A 17,207-nucleotide genomic window follows, 5' to 3' on the forward strand; every position below is an offset into this window, starting at 1 on the left:
ACTGGTTGATGAACATGTGAAAAACCCTAATCATGCCAGAGAACTAATGACCACCCACAGTCAAATTGTGAGAGATAAAAGAGGCTTTCACTTGAAAATCAAAGCACAGATGAAAAGATTCAGAGTTGTGTACGATAAACGTGTTCTATTACCTGATTTTACAACTTTACCTTACGGTTATTAAATAACTTACTCCAATTAAAAAAAAAACACACATTATACCTAAGGGGTTTAATTGTAGACTTCAACTAACTTTTTTCTTGTATTGTGTATGGACCTAGCAATAGTGGAAAATATTTTTGTATCAAAATGTTACTGGAAAATTGTGTGGATACCGTGTCAAATATATTTTATGTGTTATATGTGCCGACAGCCTGTCTATGATGAACTGTTGGACAAAATAAACATACCTTGAACAAAACGGATTCCTGACTCTGTGTGAACTATTTCCACAACACAAAACAAACATATTGGTGGTTGATGATTTGATGGAAATGGCTAGCAATAATGAAGAAGTAGAAAAAGCTTTTACAAAATATACACTGCATAGAAAACTGAGCATCATCAATTTGGTTCGAAATCATTTTTTTCAAAATGAGAAATAGCAGAACCAGCCATCGAGCAACCACATTGGTTAAAATCATGGTCGCATCAAAAATAACCTGTACATTTATAGGATGAAACTGTTTGGTTAATGAAAGCAGCTTCATTCTAACCTGGCGCTCTTATAGCAACATGAGTGCAATCAATTGCTCCAATTACATTTGGGAAACCAGCCAGTGCCGCAAATTGCGCTTTGATGTCAGCCTGTTCATCCATGGTGTATGGAAATTTGATGTACCAACTTGTGATTATGGCAGCTTTATTATACCGATCTGATTATGGCAGCTATTATGTTATTATGGAGTTTAAGGATGGTTGAGGTATTCCTGACCTGTCCAGTAATTCTCTCTGAAAGCTACCAGTCACCAGGGATCCAAGGGTTGTTAGCACCTGTAAGTGGACGTGTATTGCCTGATCCCGTAATGTTGGTCTCTCTTAATCTGTGCCCAACTCAGCACACAGCTCCATGAGGATGGCTCTTGGAAACCTAAATTGGCTCATTTACCAGTCATCGTTTTCAAAAAAATAATTAATGAATAAATATTTTAAAAAAAGGAAAAACACACAAACCATTATCTCTGAGAACATGTATTTGTCGGTTGACTAGTTTCGAGTGAAACCTAAAGCTAAAAACACCATTATGACAAAGTTCATCACTCTTTTCTGCCAGCTGTTTACGTTCATAGTTATCAACAACAAAATTACCAGCCCATAACATTTCCCTCTCTCTTTATTATGGAATTTAATATGTTGCTGCATTAATAATAATAATAATAATAATAAAAATAATAATAATAAGCTTTATATATAGCACCTTGAGATTTTAAAAATTGAGATTAAATACAGAAATAAAATTGAAATTAACTACAGAGTGAATTACACTAGTTAGTGTAAAAATAACACTACATATAGTACATATAAAGAAGATACAGCAAGGATTGAAACTTTAAATAAATTGTGTGTATAAACAAGTGTTAATCTTCCTTCGTTAATCTTGATTTATGCCATATGTACTGATGCATGAGGATGGTTTGCGCATTTACTTGCAATATACTTGCAAATCTCTGCACTTTTGTGCTTCAAAGATTGGCTGATGACACTGTGGCACTGAGAGGTTTTTATGGTCGTGGAGAGCAGCTGCGCAGTGCACACCACCTCTAAATATATTCCTGCAGCTATGTTTGTAGATTATTTAACAACAGTCCAACCATGAGAAGAACCGTCACAGGCAAGTATTTCTTTATAAATCACAGTCTTTGTGTGAGATGTTGCACCCACACATTTCGGGCATGTTTTTTATGCGCATGCACTCTGCGGCCCCTGGTCTTTCAGCTGAAATACTGGATATGGTGTTGTAGGTTCACCCTACAGAGAAACAAACGGACATGGCACGACACAATGAAAGACAAACACAGAAAATATGAATGTTTCATTATAATATTCCAATAAAGTGTATCTCCGTGTGGGTTTCCTCTGGGTGCTCCGGTTTCCTCCCACAGCCCAAAAACACACATTGGTAGGTGGATTGGCGACTCAAAAGTGTCTGTACGTGTGAGTGTATGAGTGAATGTGTGTGTGTGTGTGTGATTGTTGCCCTGTGAAGGACTGGTGCCCCCTCCAGGGTGTATTCCTGCCTTGCGCCCAATGATTCCAGGTAGGCTCTGGCCCCACCGCGACCCTGAACTGGATAAGGGTTACAGATAATGAATGAATGAATGAATGAATAAAGTGTATCAGTGAAAATGGAGTAAATAGCTAGAATAGGATAATAATTGAAAACAAATAAATAAATAAAGCATATACTAAAAATATTAATCCGTGTGACCGATCATGCCAATATTTATTAACTGTACGTGGCCAAAAATATATTTAGAATTATAAAATACTTAATGTCAGTCCATCAGTTTCAACAGCAACTCTGGGGAATTTGTTGGCTCCACTGTGTTTAGCCATTTTAACAAGCCACAGTGTAATGTTCCACTTGCCCCAGGGAACCTTATAAATAAGGGTTCATTCATGAACGTTTTCAGTGGTCAATCCCTCTGCAAACTCTCTAAGCCACCATGCAAATCTTCATGATCATGAATACACTAACAATACACGCAGTGAGTATAGAATACACCCAATGCACAAATCCTTTACCAAAATTACAACCACCAAGTCAGACCCATAAAATTGAGAGTTTCTCAAATACCTCCTTTCCCTTTGTTGAAAAATGAATATAAATATTTACTAAGGACAGTTAGGGACCCCAAAGTGTGTGTGTATCCGTGTGCAATATCTCCCTCTCTCATGCTGCATCTTACTCTGGCAGGTCACATGATGGAATTATACAAACTCCTATTGCAGCGCTGTGCAAAATGCAAATAATTTAACACAATACTGAAATGAAAAATACCCAAATAATATTTCAAAGTCAAACCAAATCAGTAAAGTGGTGTAAAACTAACACACACATTAACTGTCAACAGCTCAGTAAAATGATCAAGTTAAAAAGAGCATCTCAGTGCAGCTGAGTCTTGCAGAAGTAAGTGGTTCATCATTTAGTGAAAAACTGCATGGGCGAAAAATTTACACAGTAAAAAATCATGTTTCTCAATGTAAAATATCAACCTATGAATTTCTTGAGATGTCCCTATAATGCCAGGGACAAGGCCAAAAACCTATATTGACTGGCTGTGGTCTTCAGGCCCTGAAATAGGCACTGCATTAAAAACAAACAGTTCTGTAGTGGAAATCATTGCATGGGCTCAAACTCTTTACAAAGTTGAGCAGCTTAAATATTGTATCGCACAAAAATGGGAAACCATTTCGCTTTCAAAACCACAGCAATTGTTATTTTTGTTAAAAACAAGAGCCAATTAATTATTTGGTAAACCCCAGTCCCAACTGTGTGGAACATGTTTGATCACTCGTATCAAATAAAAAGTAAAAAAATTAAATCCACCAAACCATAATAGACGTTTCTCATTTTAAACAACTTCATATGTTGATTTTGTCTCATGCGAAGTTATTGTTTTATTTGCTTTTATTTACATTTTGCATAGCGTCACAACTTTTTCTGGAAAAAGGGTGTGTATTTCTTTTTTAATATAATAATCATCTACATTTATTTAAGCATGTTTAAATGTAAAAAGTAATACACACTAATATTAGTTCACTCAAATTCTATGATCCATTATATGTCCAATAATTCTCTCCGAAAGCTACCAGTCGCCAGAAATCCAAGGGTTGTTAGCACCTGTAAGGAGACATGCATTGCCTGATTCTGTAACGTTGGTCTCTCTAAGTCTGTTCCCAACCCAGCACACAGTTCCATGAGGATAGCTCTTGGTGACCTAAAATTGGGCCATTAACCAGTCATCATAGTTCACAAAAAATGTATATTAACCCTGAGACATGGCCAAAGGCTTAGCCCAGCTGAACAAATGGGGTTTCATTTTGTTCTATGTTAATTTAAAAAAAAATAAATGGGGTTCCCCATGTTAATGTAGGTTTAAACCCAGGTCTCTGAGGTGGGAGACAAAGGCTTGTAGCGTGAGCAAACAAGGAACATTAGCCCAAATGTAGAACAAGACAGACCAAACGGTTATGTCAAAATAAAACAGGAAATAAAACTGTGGCTTTAATCAGGAGAGAATCCAAACTACACTCATTAACCTTTAGCATTTAACCCTTTTTTTGTTTGTTTGTTTGTTAAACAATACTTCCCACAGAGAAAAATTGCAACTTGAGAGAGAACAGTATCAAAAAGCATTTCAAAAAAGAGCTAGAAAAACAGCTCTAGAACCTTTACCAAATTTAACAGCCAACTCTTTTGGCTGTTAATATATATCCATGTATAACAAAGACAGAGTGCCTCAGCCTTCGGGAGCAGTTCTTAAATAGAGATATGAACAGGTGTTAGTGATTGACTAAATTACTTGGGAGTAGACCTTTGCCTCCCTCAAGTGGCCAAAAAAAGACTAGCAGTCAGCCCAGCCCCTATCCTAACAAGAATTATTACTGTTTTTACATTTTTTTAATGCAAAACATTGGCCTGTGTTGTCAGGATCTGTAGGCCCTTGGTGGTGTCTACAGCTAGAAAAAGTCCTAAAAAGTCCATTCAGAAAGAATTTGGAGATTGGGCAGCCAACGTTACCCAGTCATGTTCAACACAGAGCCAATCTTTTTACCCGTTTCCTTATTTTCTTCTAAAAGTCTTTAACTTTCACCTAGAGACTTCATTCATTCATTGTCTGTAACCCTTATCCAGTTCAGGGTCCGGAGCCTACCAGGAATCACAAGGCAGGAACACACCCTGGAGGGGGCCCCAGTCCTTCACAGGACAACACTCACTCACACCTACAGACCATTTTGAGTCTCCAATCCACCTATGTGTGTTTTTGGAGCGTGGGAGGAAACCCGAGCACCCGGAGGAAACCCATGCAGACACAGGGAGAACACACCACACTCCTCACAGACAGTCACCCAGAGGAAACCCACGCAGACACAGGGAGAACACACCACACTCCTCACAGACAGTCACCTGGAGGAAACCCACGCAGACACAGGGAGAATACACCACACTCCTCACAGACAGTCACCCGGAGGAAACCCATGCAGACACAGGAAGAACACACCACACTCCTCACAGACAGTCACCCGGAGCAGGAATCGAACCCACAACCTCCAATTGTGTAATGCACCAGAGATAAACAGCTTTAACACGAAAAACAAATTAAAACTTTACAACTCGACAGAACACTGGTCCCAAAGCCTGAATCACCTGATCAGAATCCTGTGTCCCTGAATAAAGAACAGAACAGAAGTGGTGTTTTTGGTTGCAGTAATTATTTATTTGTTTCAAAGTCAGGCATTAGAAGAATAATAAAAATTTATTTAATTTCATTGAACTCAGCTGTATTGGTTAAAAAAAGCCTTTAATTAAAGGAAGCATAATATTTTTACTTAAACTGAATTTTAAAGATGAACAAATGTTTTCATTAAATAAAAATAAGTATTTAACCATTAATCTATTAATACTATTCAACATTTTTAAAAAAATGCACATGTACACTTTGTATTATTAGAACCACTATTAATTTATGAATTTTTTACTTAGACATTGATTTAAGACAAAAAAAAAGCTTTCTGCATAAAACTATAGTGTAAAATTCACTGAGCATCAAACCCATGACTAAAAAACATATGTAATTCATACAGAAAAAAACACAAAAGCAAAACAAAATGCCAAGATTAAAACAGTGGCATACAACCTTTATAATATAAACTCAATGTGTAATGATTGTTGATATTTTTTCTCTTGTTTCTGAAATTAAAGTGTATTCCTGCTCCTTTTGTCCCTGTACATCAAAGTGATGCTGGGTATTAGACATTGTCCCAACATTATTTTTAGGTCATCAATTGTCATGACCCACATTAAACCAAAGAATAACATCTAGGACATACTGGGGCCACTGGAATATTCAAATTTCGAGGAGTGAATTAAAGCATGCTTTTGCCATCATGCCGCTTTAATGCATTTTACATTACTACAGTTTCACATCTGCCTTAGTTCTTTCACACCCTGCTCTGGCCACACTTCCTGTGTTTTCAGGCTTTTTTTTTTTTTAGATATAATGCATTACATAGACATTACAGAGAGACACAGATACTTTTTTTTTCTTTTTTCTTTCCATATATAGCTCCCTGCTCAACAACATAAGAGCTTTTCATTTTAAACTATATTTGTAGGGCATTTCATAAACTTAAAATATTTAATGGTGTAATTCAGAAAAGTGAATTTTAACAGAGCTTTTTTGTGTGTGATTTGTGGTGGTGAAATATTAAAAAAAAAAAAACAGATCCTGAAAACAAAGATTTCATAAATTCAGAGACACATTAACCATTCACAGCGCCCTGTTCTCACAGAGCTGTCTGACCCCCTGATATTTTACAAAACTAAAAGTCAGTCTCCATGTCCATTAACATCGGGTTCAGTAACAAAAACCTGAAAAGCACACAATGCATTAGAGTAGTGCCAAAAGGTAGTCCACCATAAATGAACTGAATTTTTATAACAACACAAAACAGTACTTAATAACACTAAGCTGTAGGGTATTCATAATGACACCCGTGAAACTGAGCTGTGACGGCAGTGTACGTCCCTAACAGAGGACAAGGGGCACTTAATTAGTTTCCACTAAGAATGAGAAGGTAATCTGGATTAACAATGATTTTAAATGTAATGAAGTAGAATTCGGATCATGGTGTAAATAGTTATTTTATTTTGACCTCACCCTTAAACGTAAGGCAGCTGTCTCCTTTATTTTTCTTTGGCCTCAGTTCAATTTCTGCATAAACCCCATCACTGGGTCCAGCTCCATCTGAGAGAGAGCAGAAGTTGTTATCATTCTAAGATATTATATTTCTTTAATCATGTTTTAATAAACTCAGTCTTAAAACACAGTTCTCAACCAGTCACACATTACAGTCCACAACTACATTTTTCAGAAACAAGACCCACTTTCCAGTGTCACATTCATGTTTTTGAAGTAACCCATATCTGTTGTTTGGTGGAGCAGCCTTTAAAAATATTGCAGTTCAAATTCTCACCATTTCCATGGCCTTTGGAGCTGCTTTTAATCTCAGAGTAAGTCACACTATTGAGTATTTCCCCTGCATCGTCTAAAAAAGAAGAGAAAATAAATCATTAGTAAGAATACAGCAGTGGAGCTGTGTTTTGCAGAAGTGCAGTTCTTACCATTTCTCTTGGACTCTTTGTTTTTAATAGTCACAACACTGGTGTAGGTTACGTCATCGGACCGAACCACAGAATCACCTACAGCAAAAATGTCAGACATTAGAGACCCACTGTGTTTTCACCTCACGAAAACTGTTTGGGTTGTTGTTTATTACTCGTAAAATGATAGTGACACACTGATTCAGTGTAGTTTCCCTACTGCATCTGTTCAAATATAATCTTTTTTTTTTTATAGAAAATAACTGAATATTTGAAATTTTACTGCCACAAAGTGCTACATCTCTGTCACTCTCTCTCTCTCTCACACACACACAAATTACACTCACATGTATAATATAGATACATGTGATGTCACAGTTGAAACAGCATTTTCAGCTCCTACAGTGAATGATAAATGTCTGAATATCGAATTTTTGTTTTTGTAAATCTGTGCAACAGCTGGCATTTTACTTTAGCAGCTGCAACACTCTCATTTTCTTACGACGGAGTTCTAGGGCCACAGCGTTGAAAAAAAAACAAGATTCCGAGATTAAAGTCAGAATTCTGAGAAAAAAAGTTGGAATAATTCTGAGAAAAACTCTGAATAATTCTGAGAAAAAATCTCTGAATAATTCGCTGCGTATAATGGAGCAGACACAGTGTAACTGGAATGCAGTGTGTTGCTTAAGTTATGCTATGGTATAGATTTCAGAAATAAACACTCTTCTCTTCCACATCAGGGCCACGGTGTGATTAGTGTTTAAACCCTGAATCAGTGCACGAACCCATGGCATGTAGTATCACGATACAATTAATGATCACGAAAATGATGGATCCAAAGCGAACAGAACTCCGGCGCCAACGAGCCTCAATCACGTTACGGCTCGGACTCGTACAAAAAACTAAAGCCTTATGCATGAATTATTTATTAAACGCATTCACACCGACATAACGCAGCCCCTGACTGAGATGCATTAAGGCTTTAGTTTTTTGTCCGAGCCGTAACACGATGGAGTCTCGTGGGCGCCGGAGTTCTACTCTGTTATACTGTGTGTGTTTTTCTCATAATTATTCCGAGTTTTTTTTCTCAGAATTATTCCGACTTTTTTTTCTTAGAATTATTCCGAGATTTTTTCTCAGAATTATTCCGACTTTTTTTTCTTAGAATTATTCCGAGATATTTTCTCAGAAAATATTTTTTTTTCTCGTAATTCTGACTTTAATCTCGGAACCTTGTTTTTTTTTTTTTTTTAACGCTGTGGCCCTAAAACTCCGTCGTAGTTTCTGCAGGAACTACACCACAATAAGGAATTTTCGGGGGTCACAATTTCTTTTGCACTGCTTTAATTCTCAAGTTGGATATGTGCAGATATAGTAAGCAGAATCTGTACTGAGTTTAAGACCTCATCCACAATAGTGTGACCAGACGTCCTCTTTTACCCGGACATGTCCTCTTTTTAGACTTTAAAAAATGTCCGGGCGGAATTACACTAACGTCCGGGGTTTTGTTTTTCTAGAGTTTACATAGAATTTCGAGAAGCGTTTCGTTCACAAACTAGTCCCGCCCTCCCCTCCTCCGTTTGGTTCGCTTGAGTGAGAAGGGGGCGTGGTGAAGTATCGTAAAATCTTCTGATTGGACGGTCTGACTGTAGCGCTACCGTTATTGGTCGATAACCTTCTCTGTAAACATTTAATTGGTCAGTCTGCACGTCAGTAGTCCTTGTTTACGTCAGGCAAAACTAATGTACCTACCCTCATCTCGAGCAGCTATGCCGAAACGTAAATGTAAGTTCTCGGATGAATTAAAAAATAAATTCCCATGTTTTAGCCTCTCGTCCACATGGATATGGTGTTGTAGATGAATAAAAACCGAGGTTTTCGAAAAGGCTCTCCAAGTATACGGTTATTTGGGATTAAAGCTCTGTGTTCAGTCGCAGTCTTCGTTGTGTTTAGATATCTCTCTGAAAAAGGTACTATGGCCCCCTACTGGACTGGAACGATAATGCAGCCATTTTCATATTCATCTGGATGGGGATATTTTATAAAACAAATGTAAATTTTTTAATCAGTTCTTAATATAAAATCTGATCCAGTCAGAACCATGAATTAAAAAAAACATTATTCCCCTCAGGACTTTAGACAGATATTTTTGGTTTACAGATACAGCAAAAGTATGCTTATGTTTTACAGGCAAATGTTTTGTTTTCAAACCTTTCTTTTTCTTGTAACAGCAGAATATGCCCAGTATGATAATGAGGAGCAAGAATACACTCAGTCCCACTGCCACTGTAACAACAGTAGATCCAGAACCAGAGGCTGGAGAAAAAGATGCATGGATTTATATTGAAATACATGTGTTTACTGTAGAAATGTTTACTGTGAGATATAAAAAATATGAAGCCATTTCTCACCTTCTTCTGTCTGTTTTCTGACTGAGATCCAGCTCTGTGGAGACTCTCCTTTCTCTGGGTGTTTACAGTGGTAGAGACCTTCATCTGACCTGGAGACTTTATGGATGGTCATCTCTCCTGTCGTCTGGTTCTGGAGGAGTGATCCGTTTTTATAGAAATCAACTGGAAGATGTGAGGACTTTGTGGAGCGAAATAAACAGCGGAGAGTCAGAGGATCTCCCTCAGTCACAGGGTGCACAGGACTCTCCAGAATCACATCACCATCTGTAGGATAACAGTGAAAAAGTGTTTTTAAACTGTTAACCACAAAATATTAAACATAAAATAAATATATACAGATATATTGTTGAGGAGAGTAATGGAGACTCACTGTACACTGTGACATTCACAGGATCACGTCCCTCTCCAGATTCAGACTGACACCAGTACACTCCAGTGTACGATGTGGAGAGGGAGCTGATGTTGCAGGTAAATCCTGTGTCTGTTGAACAATCCGACACCTCACCGCGTGTGTATCTCTCCACTCTCCATCCAGTAGAGTCTCTCTGTCCCTCACAGCTCAGTGAGAGAGAGTCAGCGCTGAAGTGTTGAGTCCTGCTGGGACTGATGATCAGAGACACTGGAGGAGATTTACCTGAAAATACACAGAAGATACACATATAACATGTTGATAAATAGTAACATAAGGCTAAACAAACACATAACACAGTTCTCCAGTTCCTCACCAGTGATCCATAGCAGGTGTGGTCTGCTGTGCTGTGTGTGATAGACCGGTTCTCCTCTCTCTGCTCCACACAAATAAACTCCTGTGTGATTTAGAGCAGCAGGACTGAGAGTGTAGGAACCTCCAGCTCTTCTGCTGTCTGACAGGAGCTCCACATAATACATGACGGTACCATGAGCATCTGTTACTGGGGTTAAACCTTGTCTGTGGGGAACAGCTCTGTACCAGCTGAATGTCCAGTCTGCAGTGGAGCCTGGAACCTCACAGCTTAGAGTCACTGAGTCTCCTTCAGTCAACCAGCTCTGTGGAGACACACTCAACACTGCGTGGACTACACCTGACAGAGACAACATGGAGGATATAACACACACAAACACGGTCATACAGAGAGAGCAGATTATTACATGCAGTAGAATTAACAATAAAATAAATGACACACTCACCTGATACAGTGAGAGTAACAGCATCACTGATCTCTGAGTTCTGATTCTCCATTTCTCCTCTGCAGGTGTATTTACTGCTGTTAGACTCTGTAACAGAGTGGATGGTGTTCTCCTGTGTTTCACTGCTCAGATACAATCCATCATCTTTAAACCAGCTGTAAGTCCACTCAGTGTCTCCTACTGCCCGTATGTCACATCTCAGTGTGACCGTCTCTCCTTTAAACACATGTGTATCAGGCTTTATGGACAATATGGCTTTAGGATTATCTGAAAATATACACATTATTATTATTGCCAATAATACAGCCCGTACTGCTCATATATGTTCAGAAATTATCAGCTTCACAGCATCATCAAAAAACTTTCCTTATCCTCTTCTTAAGTACTAAATTTTGTTCAGTGAACATAAACTGTGTGTTAAAATTTTAACATAAAATTGGCACATAATACACTGTCTGCTTTTTAAAAATCATATATAGAAACTTTTACATACATACAGAGTATCTAAAACAGTTCATTGGCATCTAGAAAACTTTTATTTCAGTTGTCTTTTATTGCTCGGCTATATTCGACACGGGCAGTAGGGGGCGACCGCGGGCTTTGTTCTTCGTAAAGCAATCTTTGGGAAAAAGCGCTTGTGTTTACTGTGAGGTTCATATCCCTATTTAGATATAAAAACAGTAAAATAGTGTTTAAATATATTTGAAAAGGTAATTGTAGAAATTGTTTATTATATTAGCATTTACTTCGATATGTGAATATTAGTTAATCGAATTTAATACTGTTAATGTTTAATTTGTGTGAACGTGTCATCGCCGCCATTTTAGATTATCCAGTGTTTCGGCAGAGTCGAGTTAATGGCGGAGGTGTCTGCAGGATACCGAGATAATATGTTACCGTGTTTAATGTGTTTCGTTTATTAAGTTTAATTCATGGATTAATTAATAATATTAATAGTTTATCATGTTGTATAAAGAAATGATGTTAAATTGTCTTTATATAGCGTTTTTCACAACAGAAGTCATCAAAAAGCAGCTTTACAGAGATTTAACCCAAACGTCCTATCAGCAAGCCAGGGGCAAGGAAAAGCTCCCCCAGCGCACCAGAAAGAAATCTTGGTAGGAACCAAGACTCATATGGGGGAACCCATCCTCCTCTGGTCAACACCCGAGAGCACAACAAAGATAAAAGTGATACAGTCGGTGAGTTATATGTAATATGAAGTGTATAAAATTAGTAAGGCGCATGTGAGAGGGAGCAATTATTTGAATTGTAAGCATATTCCAACTCATTATTCATGAATTATATATTGATATATGATATATTATATTGGTAATAGGTCATTTTATTAAAATTAGGCTAGAATAATGAACTGAATCACCCTGAAACCCTAAAATTATGATTATGATGGTGTAAATGTTATTTTCTCAGCCTCCAATAAAAGAGAAATAAACTCTTCTGTATAACATGAATGCTAATGTGATGTTTAATACTGTTTTAACTGTGTTAAAGTAAAATATCCTGCAATATTACCAGTTTAATTACAGATAAAATAATTGATAATACAAGGTAAATAGAAGATAATTTTAAGAATTAATCATTGTTATATTAGTTATGTAATTACCTCATTTTTGAGAGTAGGGCTACACACATACTCCTCCACACAGCCCTGTGAACTCACATCATTTCCGTGTCGGCTAAACTTGCTCCCACCTGCATCCCTTCTACACCCTTTTTCTTGTGTCCACACGGTTTGTCTTCATACACATTCCAAAGCTGCCCTGAACTCCTCCATTTCAACCTTTACGGGTGTGGTCCGTACTAGCAAAATGAATAAGTCCCTGATGGGAAAGTTGTGGAGGACAAACCCGCCTGGAGGAGGGAAATACACTGGGGCTCAACACTGACTATTGGAACATGGTTTTGGCTGCAGACAGGAGCAAGAAGCAGAGAAGAGTATGGTTAGTTCCAGCAGCAGCTCACTATTGGAGAGCCGAGTTAGTCCCAGTTGAGAGTGCAGAGCTCACTCTGGGGCTCATTGGACACTGCATCAGTGGCACTTTCTCTTCTACTTGCTGTCTGCAGCCAGAGCCAGGGTCCCATGGGCTGCACTGAAATTTAGGGTTCCTGCTCAGGATCTTGAAGAGCAGTGGATTTGAATGTAACCCCTGATGTTCATTCTCTCACTTTTTAAAGCAAACTTATACCCATGATTTAATGTGTCCTAATAGAATTCTTTCTTCTCCCTTAGTGAAAGTCTCACTCACCTGTGACGTTTACCCAGAGTGCATCACTGTAGTGTGTGTAGTAGACTGGGTCTCCTCTGCCAGCTCTGCACCAGTACCGACCTCCATCAGAGAGCCTAACTGACCTGATGGTGTAGTTGTAGGTGCTGCTGTTGTTCTCAGGGTTCTGTGTGTGTTTGGACCAGTAGAACGTCCATCCAGCAGACGGACCCAGACTACAGTACAGAGTCACTGTGTTTCCTGTCAGTGCGGCTACTTTAAGGCTTGAAGTGAGTGTAGGATGAGGCTTATCTGTTGATGAAGAACAAAGTAAAGAATTTGTTTTTTTTGTTCAATGCCTTTTTAGTACTTTATATTTTATTATTTTTAAATTGTCAAACAGAAAAATGGTCATCAAGTGCAAGTTAGTGGTTTTTCAGGAGAAATTTAAGCAGATTAAAAATAAGACAAACTGCAAACCCAAGAAGAAAATATTTTAAAGAGCCAACAAAACTATACACTTAGATTAACACTATTTAAAGTTTTCATAAAGAACTACAATAGATTTAATTATAAAACACCACTCAAATTTGAACTTTCCTTGGTACGCATAATATAAGAGAGACCCCACACTCACCTGATACAGTCAGAGTAACAGCGTCACTGGTGTGTGTGTATATTCGGCCTGATGACTGTGTTCCTTTACAGGTATAAACACCTGCGTCAGACTGACCAACATTAGAGATTATATAATCCTTCCTTACAGAACCCCTGAGAGACTGTGTGTTTTTATACCACTCATAATTCCAATAATCTCCACCTCCTGTTTCACACGTCAGAGTGACCCTCTCTCCAATGAACACACTCTCCGCTGGCTGCACTTTCACTGTAGGCTTCTGTCTCTCTGCAGGAAGATACAAACACTCTGAAATGGCTCCTGCAAATGATTAAATGTTAATTATAGAAATAATGTGAGAGAGACCCCACACTCACCTGATACAGTCAGAGTAACACCGTCACTGGTGTGTGTGTGTATTCGGCCTGATGACTGTGTTCCTTTACAGGTATAAACACCTGCGTCAGACTGAGCAACATTAGAGATTATATAATCCTTCCTTACAGAACCCCTGAGAGACTGTGTGTTTTTATACCACTCATAATTCCAATAACCTCCACCTCCTGTTTCACACGTCAGAGTGACCCTCTCTCCAATGAACACACTCTCCGCTGGCTGCACTTTCACTGTAGGCTTCTGTCTCTCTGCAGGAAGATACAAACACTCTGAAATGGCTCCTGCAAATGATTAAATGTTAATTATAGAAATAATGTGAGAGAGACCCCACACTCACCTGATACAGTCAGAGTAACACCGTCACTGGTGTGTGTGTGTATTCGGCCTGATGACTGTGTTCCTTTACAGGTATAAACACCTGCGTCAGACTGAGCAACATTAGAGATTATATAATCCTTCCTTACAGAACCCCTGAGAGACTGTGTGTTTTTATACCACTCATAATTCCAGTCGTATCCACCTCCTGTTTCACACGTCAGAGTTACCCTCTCTCCTATGAACACACTCTCCGCTGGCTGCACTTTCACTGTAGGCTTCTGTCTCTCTGCAGGAAGATGTTAAACCTTGTTGTGACATATGCTCACCTAAAAGTGCTCTATTTCTATCTGTTTGTGATTAAAATAAAGTGAAATAATGTGAGAAGCGAAAAAAGCTCACCTGATGGCTGCACTTTCACTGTAGGCTTCTGTCTCTCTGCAGGAAGATTTTATATAATTGTTTGTGGCTTATACACATTCTCTAAAAATGCACCTGGACATGTTTAATTGTTAATGATTAAAATAATGTGATAAAGAGCCCACAGTCTCCTGATACTGTCAGAGTAACAGTGTGACTGTGGTGTGTGTATGTTCTCTGTATTGACTGTGTTCCCTTAAAGGTATAAACACCTGCACTGGAGAGTTTAACACCAGACACCGGGTATTCATTGATGTGCATCACTCTTCTTATAGTTAATAACTCACATTATTAATAAATAATTAAAACAGGAAACATTACGTACCTCTCACTGTAATCTTGATGAAGGCACTGTATGAACTATTCAGTGACCATTTCCCAAGACACCTGAACCATGTTTCTCCTGGATCAGACACTGTTACTCTGACTGTGGAGGTGTGAGTATCTTTATGAATCAGATCAGGACTAAAATACTGAAAGTCTTTCATCCAGACAATCTCAGCTCCAGTCGACTGTGTCTCACAGCTCAGAGTCACTGTGTCTCCAGTAAAGACTGAGCCCTCAGGCTCCACTCTCAGTGTGGGTGATTCTGTTGAAATAAAATGAAGAAGTCAGCACAGCTGCTTTTCTCTTTACACTTCACAGCTGTGTGTTAACGTATGAGCGCCCTGCAACAAACTCTTCTCCACATTTAACACACAATTAGTGTTTATCTGCTGAATGTAACATATTGTAAGATTGTGGCCTGTACAAAAATTACAGCATTAAATTATTTGAAATTATACATTCATTCATTCATTGTCTGTAACCCTTATCCAGTTCAGGGCAGAGGGGTCCAGAGCCTACACAGAATCACCAGTTCCTCACATGGCAACATTCACTCACACATTCAGTCACACTCAAAGACACTTTTGAGTCTCCAATCCACCTATGTGTGTATTTTGGAGTGTGGGAGAAACCGGAGCACCCGGAGGAAACCCACACAGACACAGGGAGACCACACCACACTCCTCACAGACAGTTACCTGGAGGAAACCCACGCGGACACAGGGAGAACACACCACACTCCTCACAGACAGTCACCCGGAGGAAACCCACACAGACACAGGGAGAACACACCACACTCCTCACAGACAGTCACTCTGAGGAAACCCACGTGGACACAGGGAGACCACACCACACTCCTCACAGACAGTCACCTGGAGGAAACCCACGCGGATAAAGGGAGAACACACCACACTCCTCACAGACTGTCACCCAGAGGAAACCCAAGCGGACATGGGGAGAACACACCACACTCCTTACAGACAGTCACCCGAAGGAAACCCATGCAGACACATGGAGAACACACGCACTCCTCACAGACAGTCACCCGGAAGAAACCGACGCAGACACGGGAAGAACACACCACATTCCTCAGTCTCCTGGAGGAAACCCACGCAGACACAGGGAGAACACACCACACTCCAGGACCCTGGAACTGTGACAGAGACATTACCTGCTGCTCCACTGTACCGGCCTAAACTATACATAAATAAACAAATAAATAAAAAATGTACAATGTGTGTTTCTTTAGACCAGAGTATGTCCATTGCAGACAGTGCATTACGGTATGAAATAGCTCTACCTTCCAAAAAGCCTATGCTGTGAAGTTTATGCCTTTAATGTTTCTGTGTATTTCCCTCTGTAACTTTCTACAGCTCTGTGTCCTCATTAAAATTCCTAACTGAAGATTCATTGAGAAAAACTCATTTCATGTCATGGGCATGATGCAGGGAATAGCTCCTCTTTTCTTAAGCAGCCATGTCAAAAGGTGTATCTGGCAGTCTTGGAATAATACTACTGTGTTTTTGAAGAGTCAAAGTATTGCCCTGAATCAATCAATGAGAACAACTGCCCTTGTATCTTCCCTGATACCACAAGCATATTCATTCATGGTCTATAACCACCCATCAACTTCAGGGCCACGGTTGGTCCAGAGCCCACCCAAAATGATATTACCATGATTTATTGTGCTCAGATTTTGGAATCGTAGTTCAGGGAGCATGAGGAATCACTGCTACACACAAACTGTCCACCACAGAGCCCTGACCTTAACCCCAGTGAAAGTCAGATGTAGTATTTTACGGAGTGTTTATCCAACCCACCATCAGTACACGGCAGAAATAAGTGAAACTTTGGACAGAAATAAATGAGATTTTGCGTGACTTTGTTCATACTATGCCATGTTGAATACACAGTGTGATCAACACTAAAGGTGTTCCAGTGAAATATTAGAGTGCCACAGGGGTTTTTAGGTAAGGAAATGAATCTGCATTTGAGTGTACATG

The 17,207-nt window shown here is 39.0% G+C and overlaps 1 protein-coding gene across 1 annotated transcript in view; it reads right to left on the reverse strand.

Annotated features, from left to right (window-relative positions):
• Positions 1–6,690: 6,690 nt before the first annotated feature.
• LOC136690914 (Fc receptor-like protein 5) overlaps positions 6,691–17,207 on the reverse strand; it is a 30,616-nt gene continuing 20,099 nt past the window's right edge. Inside the window, exons 11-18 of the mRNA XM_066663002.1 lie at positions 10,906–11,217; positions 10,109–10,372; positions 9,739–10,002; positions 9,428–9,643; positions 7,349–7,426; positions 7,201–7,272; positions 6,885–6,971; positions 6,691–6,752 (exon numbers count right to left, since the gene is read on the reverse strand). Of these exons, the coding sequence (XP_066519099.1) occupies positions 6,691–6,752; positions 6,885–6,971; positions 7,201–7,272; positions 7,349–7,426; positions 9,428–9,643; positions 9,739–10,002; positions 10,109–10,372; positions 10,906–11,217 (1,355 nt within the window). The remainder of the gene's footprint in view (positions 6,753–6,884; positions 6,972–7,200; positions 7,273–7,348; positions 7,427–9,427; positions 9,644–9,738; positions 10,003–10,108; positions 10,373–10,905; positions 11,218–17,207) is intronic.

Source organism: Hoplias malabaricus, chromosome 3 (genome assembly GCF_029633855.1).
Source record: "Hoplias malabaricus isolate fHopMal1 chromosome 3, fHopMal1.hap1, whole genome shotgun sequence".
In the NCBI taxonomy this organism is placed as follows: Eukaryota; Metazoa; Chordata; class Actinopteri; order Characiformes; family Erythrinidae; genus Hoplias; species Hoplias malabaricus.